We start from the raw sequence: 16,295 nt of genomic DNA, 5'->3' as shown, positions 1-16,295 counted from the left end.
TCTCTCTGTGTGTGTGTGTGTGTGTGTGTGTGTGTGTGTGGTACTGCAGATCGAGCCCCAGAAGTTCTCACATGGTAGTCCAATGCTCTCCACTGAGATAAAGCCCCAGAACCCTCACCTTGTATGTTTTTTCCTCTCAAGACACAATCTTACCAAGTTGCCCAATCTTGCCTTGGATTCAGTCTGCAGCCCAGTCTGGTTTTGAAATTGTGACTCTAACTGGGATTGCATAGCTATGCTACCATGCATAGTTTACATAACGTTGATCGGAACTCAGTTGTCATTACATATTAGATCATATACCTAGTTTATAGAGTAGACATAGTAGATATATTCCTCATTCCTCCATTTTTATTGATGCCCATTGGTATTGCCATGCTAAGAAGAGAAAGCATACAAGGTGCTCTGGCTACCTCTGCTTTTGTGTTTATTCCACTTTTGTACAACCTTTGGGCTTATGGAGGGGAGATACACGTTCCAAATCTTCAAAACACTCCCTGCTCCTCTTAGGCTCGGACTCAGAGTAAGCATCATTTCCTCTATTCTGCTCCACTCTTCTGTCCTTGCAACGCAGGCTTAAATCCCCTCAGATAAGGCATTCTGCAGGGGTTCGCTTCCTTTCCTTTTGTTTTGGAAAAGAGGTTGGTAGTGGGATAGATGATATTTAAAGCCCAAATATGTCCTTTGAAATGTCATTTCCACTCAAACTGATTCCTACTTTTTCTTAAATCTCTGATGGCAGACTTAGGGGTGTGACTTCAAGGTAACTTTGATTTGCAATCATTTAAACATTTCCAGTTGTAAAAGAAGCATATTGGGAAAGGTAAATTCAGTGAACAATACACGTGTTAGAATAACATAGCTTTGAAGATCAAGGGCTCTGTCATCTCCATGTTCACGTGTTTAATGTATCTAGTCAATTCCACTGGTAATTCACAACAGGATTATAATGGGGAAATGCTCACCAGGTGGATGATTTACAGATTTCTGGTTCTCTGGTGCCATCTACTGAAATATTGCTAAAGAAAAAAAGGCATGAAAATTGTGTAACCAGAAGAGAAGAGGATTGTGTAACACATAGATGCACTGAGCAGAGTGACCTGCTCGCATTTGTGTGTGTGTGTGTGTGTCTATACTTGCTGTGTTTACAATTTTTAGAAAAAGACTTTAAAATCCATAGTTTTAGAAAAATGATTCTCTTCCACTTTACTGTTATCTACCTGTACAAGTACTTTTTTAATTTACATGGCTACTTCATGTTTTTTCTTCAGCTATTGTTATTTCTTCTAAATTCTGTTCATATATATGTATATGTATACACACGCACGTGCACACACACACACACACACACATGATGCTAATTTCACTAACACATCATCCTATTTGCACTGGTTATGTGCCACTTTGCAAAGGTGTTATTTCTCATCACCAGATGTATTGACAATAGATGCTTGGCTTTGGGTGGATAGTGCTGTCGATATAGAGGGAGCAGTTCAGAATGATACTTTGACTCATTTGGTCTATATGGTCCCAGTAGGTTACCCTGTGACCCTGTAATCAGTCAAATGAAAAGAGCATGGGCTAACTAAATACCCCCCCAACCCGCCCCCCCCAAACCCAAACATTTCAGGTCTTTCTGTGTAACTAAGGATCCTGGAAGGCTGTATCTACTTATGATTTTGGTGAAAATCTATTGAGGTAATTTAGAAAGAATTCCAGAAACATGGCAGACACATCTCTAAGTGTTGCAGATCTTAAGTAACATGGCTCCTATAAATATTCATGCGGGAACCCTCTGCCTTCTAGCATATTTGATATGTAAAGTATCCACAGAGGTAGCTGTTAGCATATGCAAAAGATCTTAAATAACAGTGCGTGGATGGCCTTCAGATAGTGGTAATATAACTAGGCTATTTCTGCAGGGCAACTTCACTGCATTCTTACTGTAAGATTTGTGGTGTTTCTTCTGTGATTTTCCTTTGACAGGGATACCTGAAAGATATTTATGTGTACTTTGAATATTTACTGCTGAGGAGAATTCAGTTCCTTAAAGTGATTAGTTTATACTCTAGATGATTTTTTAAAAAGCTCATTTGGAGTTATTTTTAAAAGAGTTTTTGACAGATTAATTTTTTTCCACACTGTATATCATGTTGAATAAGAGAGCTACTAGAGAGAGAGAGAGAGAGAGAGAGAGAGAGAGAGAGAGAGAGAGAGCTATTGGTATTGAAAATCTACCCGGAAGGAAACTGTGACTAAAACAAGTAATTCTGGTCTTACACTGGCTCTAAACAGTTCTGAAGTACTGGAATTTTTTTTCAAATAAGGTTAAGGTGTGTGTGTGTATGTGTGTGTGTGTTTGTCATCTGTCTGCCTGTCTGTCTTTGTATCTGTTTCTATGTGTAATATTTTATAAACAAAACAAAAGCCAATGGCTCAGTCATGAAAATGCTTGCCCTGCAAGCATAAAGACCTGAGCCTGGATTACTAGTAGCCATGTTAAACAAATAACCAAGCAAGCTGAATGTAGTGGCATTCATTCACCTTTAATCCCTATGCTGGGAAGGCAGAGACAGCAGGCTCCTTGGGTTTGCTGGCCACCAAATTAGACGAATCAATGAACACTAGGTTCAGTACGGGACCCTGTCTCCAAAAATAAGGTAGAGAGTGACTAACATTGACTACTGGCCTCCACCCACACATATACATATTTGTGCCTGTGCACACATGAACACATACATACACTATTTCCCAATTCATGCAAAGGTGACTTTATATAGTTTGCCTACATTCATAGTTCACTTTTTATCATGAACATATGATAAGTTGTAAGTTTATAGTCTCTTATCAAATGCTTTGGCTTAGTATTACACGTTTTGGTGGCAACAAGCTAATAAATTAGTACCATGAAATAGAGTAGTCTCCCAAATGAGTGGGTGGAGTTAGTATAACTTACTCTAAAATGCCCTTTTCTTCTGTGACCAAAGCGATCATTTGCTTCTTCACAGTCATTGATCCTGTGGTTTCTGTACCTTCAGGAAAGCGTCCAATCCCTTGTCAGGATCGCCAACATCAACGCTTAAGCTCATGTCTGAAAACTGTCATCTGATGGCTCTGGCTTGTCCTTTATGCACATTCTGTGTTCAAAGTCATCCAAGGATTTGTCTAACACTGAGTACCTAGTAAATAATTCGTACTCCCAATCCAGTAGCTTCTCCTCTTCATTATACTGTAGAGTTCTTTCCAACTGTTAATTATCAGTCGAAACAGGGTACGTATATTACTTAAATGTTTGTGCAGATTACTGGATGCATTTGTCCTTCGCATTGCTGACTTCTCAGGGAAGGATCATACCTTTATCATTCCCGACTCTCACTTCTAACAGCAGACCAACAAACAATAGCTACTTTCTAAACTTAAGTCAATAAAACTGTGTAAAGCTCCAGGGAATGGAGTGGTGCTACTGAGAAGGGGTATATCTATCAAACTCTCTAGATGTTGAAAAGAAAAAGAAACTGCTATGTTTTTCATATAGTCATCTTGTTGGTACACTATATTCTTCACAATGATTGCAAGTTATTTTTCATCTTATTTAAAACATGATCTATTAATTACTGATATATATATACTTTGTTTGTTCTCATTATCTCTTTTGCAAGACAATATAATTCTTAGAGGTTAATTTGGAAGGAAATTAGAATGGACCAGAGGACAGGAATGCTCTTAAGAGGAATATATAAAAATAGATGGAATAAAAAGTACTAGCTGACTATCCAAAAAAAAAAAAAAGGACAGTATTTCAAATAATGGTTTCAAAACGATACAGTCATACACCACACACCAATGTCACAGTCATGAATGAACCTTAGTTCTGCCATCTGATGACATTATAGCCATTTTTAGTTGTGAAAATATACTCTACGATGATTATTAGCATTGTTAGTATAATGGCAAAATCACCTCATGATGTGTGTGTGTATATGTACGTGTGTGTGTGTGTGTGTGTGTGTGTGTGTGTGTGTGTGTGTGTACTCACAGGTATATATAAAACAAGTATGTGCCTTTGATGGTATTTCTGAGGGGAGAAGAATTTTTCAGATTTATTCTACTTAGAAAAGAAAGCTATCTTAATTACTGGCCAATCTCTTCTTCCTTTCGAAGACTGTCATAGCACTAGTCTTTATCTTAGAAAATAACTTTCTACTGTTTTTGTTAGTCATTTAGTAAGAAGGGTGAGGAAACCTATCTTTACTTTTTATTTTAATTTTTGAAATTAATTAATTAATTAATTACATCCCAAATGTTGCCCTACTTCCTCCCCGCCCCCAGCCTGTCTTTTCACTGTGGGCTGGATCCAGCTCCCACAAACTCTCACAGCTTGCCTGGCGTACCCAGTGTGTGAGCTCATGACAGACCCTCTGATCAGTGTCATTGGCAAATAATTCCAGAGAAACCTTTCTCCAAACAGCCTCTGTTCATTTCTTTCCTCTGATGGGGAGTACTTCATCAGCTTTGCCAGCTTTCTTCTTGACACTCATTTAACCCCTGCATTCTGTCTTAGACTCTTGTTTCGGTAACAGTGTCCACCTGTGCGCTTCAGGCATGCGCTGCACGAGCTCTCACGTCTCCTCACAAAAGCTTCTGAAATATGCAATCAAGAGCCATTCAAACTCTCCTCTTTCCCTTGAGATGTTTCCTCTTTTAATTCAATGGGAATGTCCACACTTCAGAGACTCAGTAAGACGTAGAAACATCCATGAGACTATTTCCTTTCCTTAACTCTTCGTTTTCTCTTCCAAAGACAAGCAGTCTTGGGGGCCTGAGTGGTTCATGGACGCCTTCTTCTCCTGCGTTTTCTCCCAATGACACTTTCTTATTGCGAGTACCTTCCCTATTTTTGTGTGTATGTGCTTCTGCTACTCTTTGAGTTTTTTGCTTTTAACTTAGTTTTATCTTGTGTTCATTTACAAAATCATTTACGTTGATTCAAATTCCAAAGAATTTTCTATAGCCCTCACACTAAAGATCGTGCTCTATAGGCTGATTCCAAACTATGAGCCCCATCCCTCACGCCTTTTATTTCTTTAGTACCACATCTTAAATCCATTAGGTCAGTCTGTAGCTGTCTTCAAAACATCAAAACACTAACAGAAAAAAAATTTGGGAACTTGCTTTCATTAAGATGACATGTGCTAAAAATAAATATGTATAAAGTATATGATGTATAATTACAGGTATGCTTTAAATCTGAAACATTCTAAAAGTATGTTTAATTTTATTTACTTATTTTCAGGGCAAACATCTCCACCCAGCGATGGTAAGAATTAATATTTGACCTTTAATATTTTATTTTTGTTACAACAATCATGTAGTTAATATAGATAAAATATTATATTTATTTGGAAAGAAGTTTAAAGAAGAAATTGTATAATAGTGTGTAGTTCCTCACTGTCACATCTTCTTAAAATTCTTTCAAATATTAAATTTAGTGACTAGTTGAACATTCTTTAAATTACATAATTGTTATTTTGTTCAATTTAAACTTTAACATATCTTTAAATTGACAATAAATGGCATAGAGAGTTTCTAATCCCTTTAAAAATTTAAGACTGTAAATAAATTTTGAAAATCTGTACACGGGTTAAAATTTGAATATAGGGAGAAAAAATGTGATCAGAATATATTGTATAAAAATATTCTTTTTAAAAAAGAATTGAATTAGAAATGAGTAGGAAGCCTAAAAGCAATGTCACACTTATTTAAGGATGAGTGCGTTACATAAATTCACTGGGTCTAGAATTCACCTATATTTAGATTTTAATATGTTTTCTTTTAGTTAAAAATTTATTGCCATTCTTTAAATTCTGCTTGGAGAACTGATATTAAGATATGTTGCTTTAATAGTTTACACAATTTCCTACTGTATTCAATTATTTTTTTCTAAAAGCTTTTGAGAAAAGCAAATGTAAGTAGTGATGATATTGCCAGTGTGTTAAAATTCTCTAAAGCCCAAATCATAGAGAAATTGACCTGCAGGTGGGTAAAGAGAAATTAAATCCCTTACATGTTGCTGTTGCTATAAATGTTTGTTTCCTGATTAATCATGTGACTGACAGTATATCTTAAGAAGGTAAGTGAAACCATCAAATATGAGTGTTTGAATAACTTAAATGCACATTTCAAGGGGGGTAAATCTGACACTCCAAAATTTTATTATCATAGGAATCATTTGTCATTAAATGAAACACAATGCAGATACTTAGAAATGCCACTTCTGAGCCCTGACAAACATATTCTTTTATTTTCAGTGTTTAATGATGGAATTGTATAGTTTATTGTATGGCAGAAAGGTTTGCTAAAACACTCGCTGCAGAGCAGGTTGGGATTGCTTTATGCCAGCTTCTTAAATGAAATTTGGCATTTTCCTTTACAAAATATTAAGCTAATCTCAGCTCACATAGACGAGACATTGTTGCGGGAGAAAGGTTATGGCATAGAATGGTTCTGTTACCTTGTTGAGAGTTAAGTTAGAATTGTGACCTATAATACAAAGAGGAATGGTGTCCCCAAATATCACCAATAGAAGATAATCAGTGAGAAACTCATAATGTTCAAAGTGACGATTCAGGGACACTAGAGAACTGGCAAATTTGCAGCCATACATGTACTGGTGAGACTTGATTAAGTGTCTGCGAAGACATTAACGCCTCTACATGCGAGACTTCTCTGAAGACTCTTCTTCATACACCAAAGATGGAATTTGCTTTGCAGGAAAATGTCTTGAGGAATCTCACTCTTCAAAGCAGCATGTTTTTTTCTTTTTTCTTTTCTTTTTTTTTTCTTTTTTTTTTTTTTTTTTTTTTTTTTTTTTTTTTTTTTTTTTTTTTTAACATTGAGGATTTAAAGTAATGCTTCCGAAGCCTTTTGGGGTTAGTCTATGCCATGGGCATGTCGGTGTGTGTGTGTGTGTGATGAACAGCTTGCTATAATTCTCTCAGGCCAAGAGACCATTGCAACCTTTCCATTTAGCTGATCTAACCTAAAAATAAATTGTCATCCGTGAAGAGGGCACCGGAGTTAAAATCCCTCACCTCTCTTCTCTCCCTCTCTGCTTTTCTGATCCCCAGTTCCTCCTTCCTTTTTTAAGAAAAATTTGGTCTTTCTTTTAATTCAATGCATAGTGGGTGAGAGACAATTAGGTTAGAATAGTAACTCTGATTATGAGAGGTATACTTTACCTCTAGTTCAGTTTGCAAAGGTTGTTTTAATCTTTATTTGTTAAAATAGGCCTAGTTTTGTTTGATTGCGTGAATATTCAAAATTTGCACATTTTAATACTCAAAAGATGTTAATACACATTAAGCAAGGGACAATTAAAAAATAACATCCCTGAAAGTCCCACAGAGAACATGATGATTTTAAAAACTAAATTTGGGGCACCTGGGAGTTGGCTCAGTGGATAAGAGAACTGGCTATACTTCCAGAGGTCCTGAATTCAGTTTCCAGCAACCACATGGTGGCTCACTACCATGTAAGGGGATCTGGTGCCCTCTTCTGGTGATCAAGTGTACATGCAGATAGAGCCTTAATATATACATATATGAAATAAGTAATTAAAAAACCCTCAATTTGATTTATTTCTCTTTTTCACAAAATAAAAACATTTTAAATAAAGAAAAACAGAGAAGTGTTTGATTTACCCCATTGTGCTAGCTCCTTGCAGATAGCGACCAGTGTACATACCCATACCCACTGACCAGGATTATCTTTCACTTCCTCCTGACACATCTGTCCTTTAGAACAGTGAGTTAGAACAAGTTTATTTCAGCACCACATGTCTCTGATTACAAAGACAAACACATTTGCATAATTTCATCGATCACTCACACTTCAGTTTGTGAACTTTGTTTTCCAGGCTTTTACTCATAAAACTCTCCCTTGGTTCATTTGATTGACTGGCTTATCTTTTGAATCTAGACATACATGACATTTTGTTTTTAGACAGGAGCTCCTGACGTAGTCCAAGCTGCTTAGAACTTGCAGTCAGCTCTTGAGAGATGGAGCTGAAGGCATGACCCATATACCTGATCCATCCAGAGTTTTTCTCTTCTTTTCTCTCTTCTCTTCTCTTCTCTTCTCTTCTCTTCTCTTCTCTTCTCTTCTCTTCTCTTCTCTTCTCTGCTCTGCTCTTCTCTTCTCTTCTCTTCTCTTCTCTTCTCTTCTCTTCTCTTCTCTGCTCTGCTCTTCTCTGCTCTCCTCTGCTCTGCTCTGCTCTTCTCCTTTCTTTTCTTTTCTCTTTTCCACGTGGAATCCTAACTCTCCTAATGACTCATTTCTGGTTTTATCCTTCTCCACTTATACATACTTATACATACTTATACATACTTATAATCTGTAAGTCTTTTCAAGTTTCCTTTAGACATTTTACTCATTGAGTTTCATTCTTCTGAATCCAGTTGCTTTGGGTAGCTACCCAATGATTAAATTGGAAGACAGCTAAGAGGAGCTACTTCCCACTTCATTCCCTCATCGTCACTCTTAACTTTTATTATATAATTTGTATAGTTTGCATGTGTAGTTAAAAATCTATAGCCATGTGTGTGTGTGTGTGTGTGTGTGTGTGTGTGTATGTGTGTATCTGGGCCAATGCATGTGAGTATATATGCATATGTATGTTGCCTGAGTATACTTGTCTACATATATACTTATATATTTCTTTCTCTGTGTATAAGTATATATACAGTACATATATACATATATATGTAGGTATGTGTGTATGTGTGCATGTATATTTGTGTATGTGTGATTGTGTATATGTTTGCAGGTGTGGAAGTATGCATGTACACTCTATTGCACATAAGCTTGGTATCTGTGTGGGGTTAGGAAATTTTATATAAACATGTATATGAATGGACATTTTGGGGACATGATTTATCTATTCCTTCTCTTTTATCATCCTTTAACATAACAGGACTGAACACAACAGAGAAGGCCCTTCCTCTGTCTCATAGTCACCCCTTACCTGCTCGCACCACTGAATCCATACCCCCAAGCAGCTCTGAACAAGGAAATGGCCCCTCAGAGACCACTTATCATCCAGGTGACCACTCAAGCCAGGTTCTCCCAGAAACTGGCACAATACTGGCATTCTTATTACGACAGGTTGACACACAAATTTGACTTTCAAAATCTTTCTAAGGTGATCAATCATTTATATTATGTATGCAGTTTCTAAGAATTTTTCTTCAAGCTAATAAAATACAGGTGATAGCAGACATTGGGAAAGGTGGCTTAGTAAAAATAATGCAGGGGTGGTGCTCAGAAGATGGTAAAGGTGTGAGAGAGAATTCCCTACATATAACCAGGGGAAGTCCCCTGGTGTCCTAGGATCTCTGCATCTGTGCCAGTTGCTCGAAGACTTGTGACACAGGACAGGAAAGAATTCTCTGGTGCAGTTTTGGCACTTCTGAACTTCCTTACAGCTGCCTTGAAGTGGGATATCCCCATTTCTTAGTTCCATCCTCTGTTCACATCATCAGAAATATAAAGATAGGGAACTATTGTTAATAGTCCTCTCAGAACTAAGGATTCAGTTTTGAGATGTGCTGTTTTCCCAGAGATTATGTCAATTCTTAAAACAAACAAACTAACAAAGAAGCAACCCAAAACTGTGAGATCTAGTAGAATCTAAGCTGGAGTTTTTTGCCCAGGGAGACCTGGGGAATTCCGTCCCACTTGAACACAGTACAGGTTTCAGCTCCTCTTCAAGGTTAGATTTTTGGCGTAGTCAGTACCTGCATCTGCTAACATGAGGTTGTGCACACCTTTGTGAAATAACACCTGTGATGCAGTTTTCTTAGGCAAATGGGTTTCCAAAAACACTTCATAAGACACTGTGAAACTCAACTGCTTAGCAGAACTGTTTACTCTGATCTAAAAAAGCAGCATGCACACACAACACCAACACAGTAATGTCAGTGTTTTGAGTCCAGTGTCGCCAGGTGTGCTCTGTTGGCAAGCAGCTAAGCAAGAGAGCCATTTTCTTAGCACACTCAGGACGTCATAGTTCCTCTCTATCCCTGCCACCAGCAGAGCGAGGAATCACTTAGAACCTGGGTAAACCTCTGAACATAATGTTTGACCATCTGATGGCAGCACACACTTTTCCATTATTAATCTCGTCTCACATACACAAAACTCACAAGTTCAGCATCCCTCTCCATCCACAAATTTTATTTGAACTTGTTAAAACCATAGAACTTCAGATAGACCAACCCAAGGAAAGACTTAAGGTGGGGTGGATAAGAAACACAGATGTGTAATACCAAATTGTTTCTTGGCACAATTGCATGGTGCAGTTTGCCTGGGAAACTTCTAATGCATTCAAATACAAGAGCATGCCTTCCTTTTTAGAATAGTATTGCTCTCTAATGACTGTTCAATCATGTGCTGGGGAAATTGTGTAATTTATATTTATGATTGATCAATTGTCTTAAATGTAACTAAATTATTCTTGATTGCTGATGTAAACTATTCAAAGTTGTTCTGTTTTGAAATTCCTTACACTAAGTATCCTCATGCTCACATCACACTAGAGTCTCAAGTACAGTGTATGTATTATAAGACAGTGTATGAATTTGTAGCAATATAGAATGATGTTTGTATATGTATAAACACCAATACTTATGGTAAGTATACTTATAACAATGAAAATCCCACCCTCTCAAATATTGTTTTTTTTTCCTAAATAAACTAGTTTTGATCATTATTTAACATACCCTAGGTTCCTGAGCTTTGGTTCTCTGTAAGTCTGCATGCATGACTATCTCCACAATTTTTCAAATGTTGGATGTTACCAATCTGTTAAAACTTCCAGTAAGGCGATTTAAAATGTTTTGTGTTGATTTTACAAATCTCCCCTATTTCACAGTGATAAGGATCTTTTCATGTATATTTTATTTTGGACATCATATGTATTTGTGCTATCTCCTGTTTCTCCTTTGTGATTTTGTAATCAGCATTTATGTTTTAAAATTGTAGAGTTTTCTACTGTTCAGTCTATAGAGCAAATTTACCTCCAGTCTCAATCTGTAGAGTTATTTGTAAATCTAACAAGCTTTCAGGGATTAGGACACCAAAGATGTTACCTGGACAGGTGTATAAACAGGAACTGAGGAGCCTCTTGCCTACCCAGGGAACTTCGCAATCATAATAAATGGGGTCCCACCACACTGTGGCACCTTTGGTCATATAGTTGTCTTAGAGTCTAGACTGCCAGCAACAGGTGTGGTCAACATAATCATCTCACTTTCTAACCTCAGGTTTTTCCTCCACGCTGCTGTCTTACTCGTCCCCACAGCCCAACTCACAGACGCCCTCTGCCAGAGGATCTGACCCTCAGACACTCAGCAGTCAAACTGACTTCCCCACACTCACGCCTACTCCCAGCGGGACTGACAGACCAGGTTTGGGGGCTCTTTAGACATGGGCAAACGTCAAGAGTTCTGAGAGTTGCCTCGCTTTGAGAATGGTGTGAGGAGCTGTGGCCACTTGTTCAATGTAGAGCATTTGCTGATTGTTGGTTTAGTGATTTTATAGTTACCCGTAGGATGTAAAACAAGGAGACAAAGGTCATTCTAACAGAGATGAAATAATACTCAGGGCTAAGGCAGCACTTGACTGAGGCATCGATCGCCAAACTATTCCCCAAGACCAATGCTTTCTTTTTCCTATCAACTGGTACTCAAGCTGTACATGTGTCTACTTCTGAGTTCATCTTTCTCCAAGTTCTCATATTGACAGCACATTCTATGGAATAAGGATTATGAAATGGGGTAGGGTTAGGGTTTGGCTTTGGAGTGTGCTGTATACCAGATAGCTCCTTGCTCTGCCTTAGTTCAGTAATCACATCCATGTCAGCATCTGGTATGAGAGAGTGATAGTGTTGCTGACCCTTCTGATTGCAGGTGTACAAGGGGAGAGGACTGTACCGGGGACCTTTTCTGCAGACACAGCCCTTCCTACAGGCACCCCCAGCCTTGCACGCAACAGCTCAGCTGCCTCACCTACACGCACCTCCAATGTCAGCACCACAGATATCTCCTCAGGTGTGACCATTATGTGGCATGTGTTTTTTAGGCTATGGAGGCTCCAAACTTGAATGAGGCTCTTCTTTTACTCCAGATACTATTTTCAAATTACCATTTTTAAAAATCTTGATAAGAAATTAGGCAAAAGAAACTTTTGGGGGAGATTAATGTGATTTTCCTACTATTATTGTAAAGTTAATGACACCAAAGTTGATAACGTACATTAACAGCTTGTAGCTCTAGGATTTATCCAACTTCTTAAATTTTTCTAGACCAAGAACCTAGAACAAGTAACTCAGTTTCCCACTTTTGCGAAAGTTTCCTCTCTAACACTCATTTCCTAAAGCTGATACGAAGACTCTACCTGGAAAGGTTTGACATAACAAATGTAAGAAAAGAATTCAACCATTGGCCAGATTAGTATCTGAAATAAGAAGAGCTTATTCAACAGAAAGCTAGTTTGAGGCAAATTCTTTTTCAAGTAAAAATTATACTAAGAATTGAATAACTTCTCTTTTATGTTTTGACATAATATTTAAAATTACTTGAAATACGTGTTATGTGAATAGATTTGTACATAAATCTTAGACTCACTTTGTTGTCTCAGAAACGGATCAATTCAAATGATCTATTCAAAAGAATCAACTTAGCCAATTATCTTGGGTAAAGATTTTTTTCTCAAGCTTCAAGATAATAAAACTCATTAACTTTTCCCCTTTTTGTTCATTTCCTTGCAGGTGCCAACCTCACAACCCATATACCATCCACTCAGCGCCCTACAAGCACTGATCCTCCAAGCACAACCATAGGTGACAACCTTACCCTCAGTCATGCAGGCATACCTCTACCACTGCTGGGGATGTCCTCACAGGCTTCCTGGCTTTCTCTGCCTCAGGTTTCCTTCTTTGTGGGATCTAGGGTTAAAATCCTAGTGGTCGTGGAGTAGAATCTAGACACTGGTGCAGTAAAGCTGTAGTTGAGACCCCTGGGATATAATGTCATTGCCATGGCCTCCAAGATATGTGGTGTTCGTGAGGAGCCACATAAGCAACAGCCAAGTCTGTTAGAACTTATTTCTGTGAAGAGAAGTTGTAGTGTGCAGTAGAGTAATTTTTATCAAAGCCATTACCCTTTTCATTGAGGAGAGGCAGTTTCAGTCAGTTACTGAGGTGCATAGAGATAGATGAAGGTGAGACACCTCTTTGAAGATCTGTGGCAGTGATATAGAGGATGGTCATGAGGCTAGTGTTGGCAAGCCCACTGTTCTCTCAAGATTGTCACAACTGTGGGAAGATTAGCAGAAATTCATTTACTTCCAGGGACTCAGAGTCCCAGCCTTTCAGTTAAATCAGGTGCTTACCTGTGGTTTCCAACTTGGGGATTGAACTACCCTTTCACATGAGTCCCCTAACACTGTCAGAAAGCTCATCTATTTGTGATTCAGTAGCAAAACTATAGTTATGGAGTAGTAACAAAAATTATTTTATGGTTGGAGGTCACTACAACATAAGGGGGTATATTAAAGGGTTGCAGCATTAGGAAAGTTGAGAACCATTGAGTTAAATGACTATTAATACATGATAATTGCTGTGAGATCAATTAGCTCCCTTGGATTTTGTGCTTGGGATGCATACATAGGTTAAACCTAGAAACACAGCAGCCTTATCTATTAATGTCATCTGGTTAAAATGAAAAAGCGAACAAAACAAACACAGAGCATCACTTTATAGGGGTTATAATTATGGAAATCTAGTTTGGGACCAAAAAGTGAATGAAGACTTAAAATATTTTGGTAATGTATAAATTTGTTCCTGTCACCATGCTGGCATTAGATCTGTACTGAAAAAATCTACATATTGTTACAGTCACTGTTGGGTTTTTTGTCTACTTTAATGAACATAATTTGTAGTTAGCTCACTAGTTTATAACATTTCCATGTTTGAGTTGAAAATACAAGCAAGCTGCATTATGTGTTAAGGCTAAGTAGGTAGACTTTCCAGTTTATGGAAGGTCTATGAAGCAGAGTCTCAAAGATGAACACAGCAGACATATTAAAATAATATCTCAATGATTTTCCTCTTTTTTTAATCTCTATTACAGCTACCACAACGAAGCCACCGTGTGGTAAGTTTGTTGACACAACAGCAGTCTCTGTCACTTGGGAGCAACATCTGAAACCTGTCTCTCTTCCTTCCAAGCTCTCAACCTTTACCCACTGTTTCTATTTCTCATGGCCATCTCTTTCATTTTCTATTTGCCCTTGTGGTGGAAGCCAAGTCCTTTTTCATGACCAACGTTACCCTTCTGTACCCTTAGGAGTCTCAGCACTCCAGTCAGGTCCCCATTCACTCAAAGTCAAGGTCATCCTCCACTGATGTGTTTTATTAACATGATGTCTCAAGTTCAAGTTCTTTTCCCCTCTGTCTGCATCATACTTCCTCACTTCCACTCTTGTCTTGAGTCACATGGAACTGCCTGTATCTTTCTTCTTGACTCTATTTCCCCTGCTTTTCTTCTCTGTGTTTGGAGTCCTTCTATACCTCTCCTTTTGGGTGCCTGGTTTTGTTTTCTGACACCATCTTCTTCTTCAAAAATTAATCCAGGTTATCTAGAGTTTTTCCACTCATTCTATCTGAATAGATATTTTCCTTTTGCTCTTATATTATTTGTAGCCTCATATTATTTTATATCTTTGCTTAGCTCTAGTAATTTAGTTTGTCTATCTCAGTGTAATAATTCATTTTTCTGAAAGTCAATTTCATCTGATTTGTCCCAGCAAGCTTAGTATTTAAGACAATATTTAAATGTAACAAAGGGCACATGTTTTTGTAAAATAACAAGTAAACTGGGGCTGTAAAGACAGTGGTAAAGTGTTTGCCACATAAGCAGGGGACATGAGTTCTGATTCGTATATCCCTATAAAAAGGTGAGCTTGGTGTCAGGTGCCTGTAATCCTATTTTGAGGACAAAGGTAAGAGAATCCTTAGGGCTTCTGATCTGATATACTTGCCAGTTAAGAGATAGACTCTGAATCATAAAATTAAATCAAGAGAAATAGGGAAAGATGCCTGGTGTCAGTCTCCGGTCTCAATACTCATATGTAAATGTGTACTCCCTCACATTCATGCACAGATGAATATGTATACATGTGCAGACATACATAACACACATACACATAGAAAACAATTTTAAAATGGAGATGTAAATTAAGAGTTGTTTAAATGAAATTTTTGCCAGTCAGAAATTGCTGACACTAAACAATGGGTATTATGAAGGATTTATTATCATGTGTAATGATATTCTATATTCAGTGGAATGACTGAGAACTTATGGTCTCAATAACTCATAATTTGATAACTAAATGATTTATGAAGACATTTGAGGAAACAAGAGTAGTTATAAAGCAAGAAAATTTTTATATGAGTTTATTAGAGGATAAACTCATTTGTGAGTTAATTCAACAAGTATTATTGAATTGTTGATAACAGACAGATATATCATGAACCTTAGTTAATGATAATAACCAAAATACACTAGTTATGGTTCTCATGGACTTAAGAGTTTAGTAGGAAAGATAGATACCAGTCCAGTAATTATCAGAGTATAAACTGGGATACTTTATAGGAGAGAGGATTACATAATAATTACATAAGGGCACATGATACAGTTCTATTTTTCATATTCCTGGAGATATTGTGTTATACTCTATAATCTGCTTTGATGATATTTTGGTGTCTTATCTCTGCTATATGCTAATTACTCTTTTACTTCTGCTTGCTGAGTACTGAATTTGAAACCCAGAACACACCTGTTATAAATCATTCTCTGCACAAAAGGATATGTTAAAACATTTGTATCCAATGCAGTCTCATTCATTCTTAATGATAATAGTACTAATTTCATTTTTTTTCCAGATGATATATTTGGGGCCGTTGATGTTGTGCATTACACCTATATTAATCCGACTTTTAAGGCAGAACTAGAAGGTGTCAAAAATGCTTTGTGTGGAGATGTGGATTGTGAAAAAATGTTAACAAATCTAACAGAATGCTCACAGAAAAATGTCAATCTGTCTAATGATTCATGTGATCCACCTAAAACTATAACTTTAAAAGTACCACCAGGTGAGTGTCAATTTCTTTCTATCAGTGTATTTTAGAAAAACAGAGTGATTTCATGTATGTGTTCTGGTGCTTCTTCAGGCTA

The 16,295-nt window shown here is 37.3% G+C and overlaps 1 protein-coding gene across 7 annotated transcripts in view; it reads left to right on the top strand.

Moving 5' to 3' along the window:
* The window catches only part of Ptprc (protein tyrosine phosphatase receptor type C), a 104,672-nt gene that overhangs the window by 43,424 nt on the left and 44,953 nt on the right, over positions 1-16,295 (top strand). For 2 of the 7 annotated variants that reach the window (XM_031384084.1, XM_031384083.1), the window contains exons 3-9: positions 5,294-5,317; positions 8,972-9,100; positions 11,322-11,465; positions 11,967-12,107; positions 12,827-12,898; positions 14,190-14,213; positions 16,004-16,213. In XM_031384084.1, coding sequence (XP_031239944.1) covers positions 5,294-5,317; positions 8,972-9,100; positions 11,322-11,465; positions 11,967-12,107; positions 12,827-12,898; positions 14,190-14,213; positions 16,004-16,213 — 744 coding nt within the window. The remainder of the gene's footprint in view (positions 1-5,293; positions 5,318-8,971; positions 9,101-11,321; positions 11,466-11,966; positions 12,108-12,826; positions 12,899-14,189; positions 14,214-16,003; positions 16,214-16,295) is intronic. The other 5 variants (XM_031384085.1, XM_031384086.1, XM_031384087.1 and 2 more) reach the window with 5 other exon arrangements.

Source organism: Mastomys coucha, unplaced genomic scaffold (genome assembly GCF_008632895.1).
Source record: "Mastomys coucha isolate ucsf_1 unplaced genomic scaffold, UCSF_Mcou_1 pScaffold1, whole genome shotgun sequence".
Classification (NCBI taxonomy): domain Eukaryota; kingdom Metazoa; phylum Chordata; class Mammalia; order Rodentia; family Muridae; genus Mastomys; species Mastomys coucha.
Note: the sequence above shows the minus strand (reverse complement) of the source record. Positions and strands in the feature narration are given on the sequence as shown.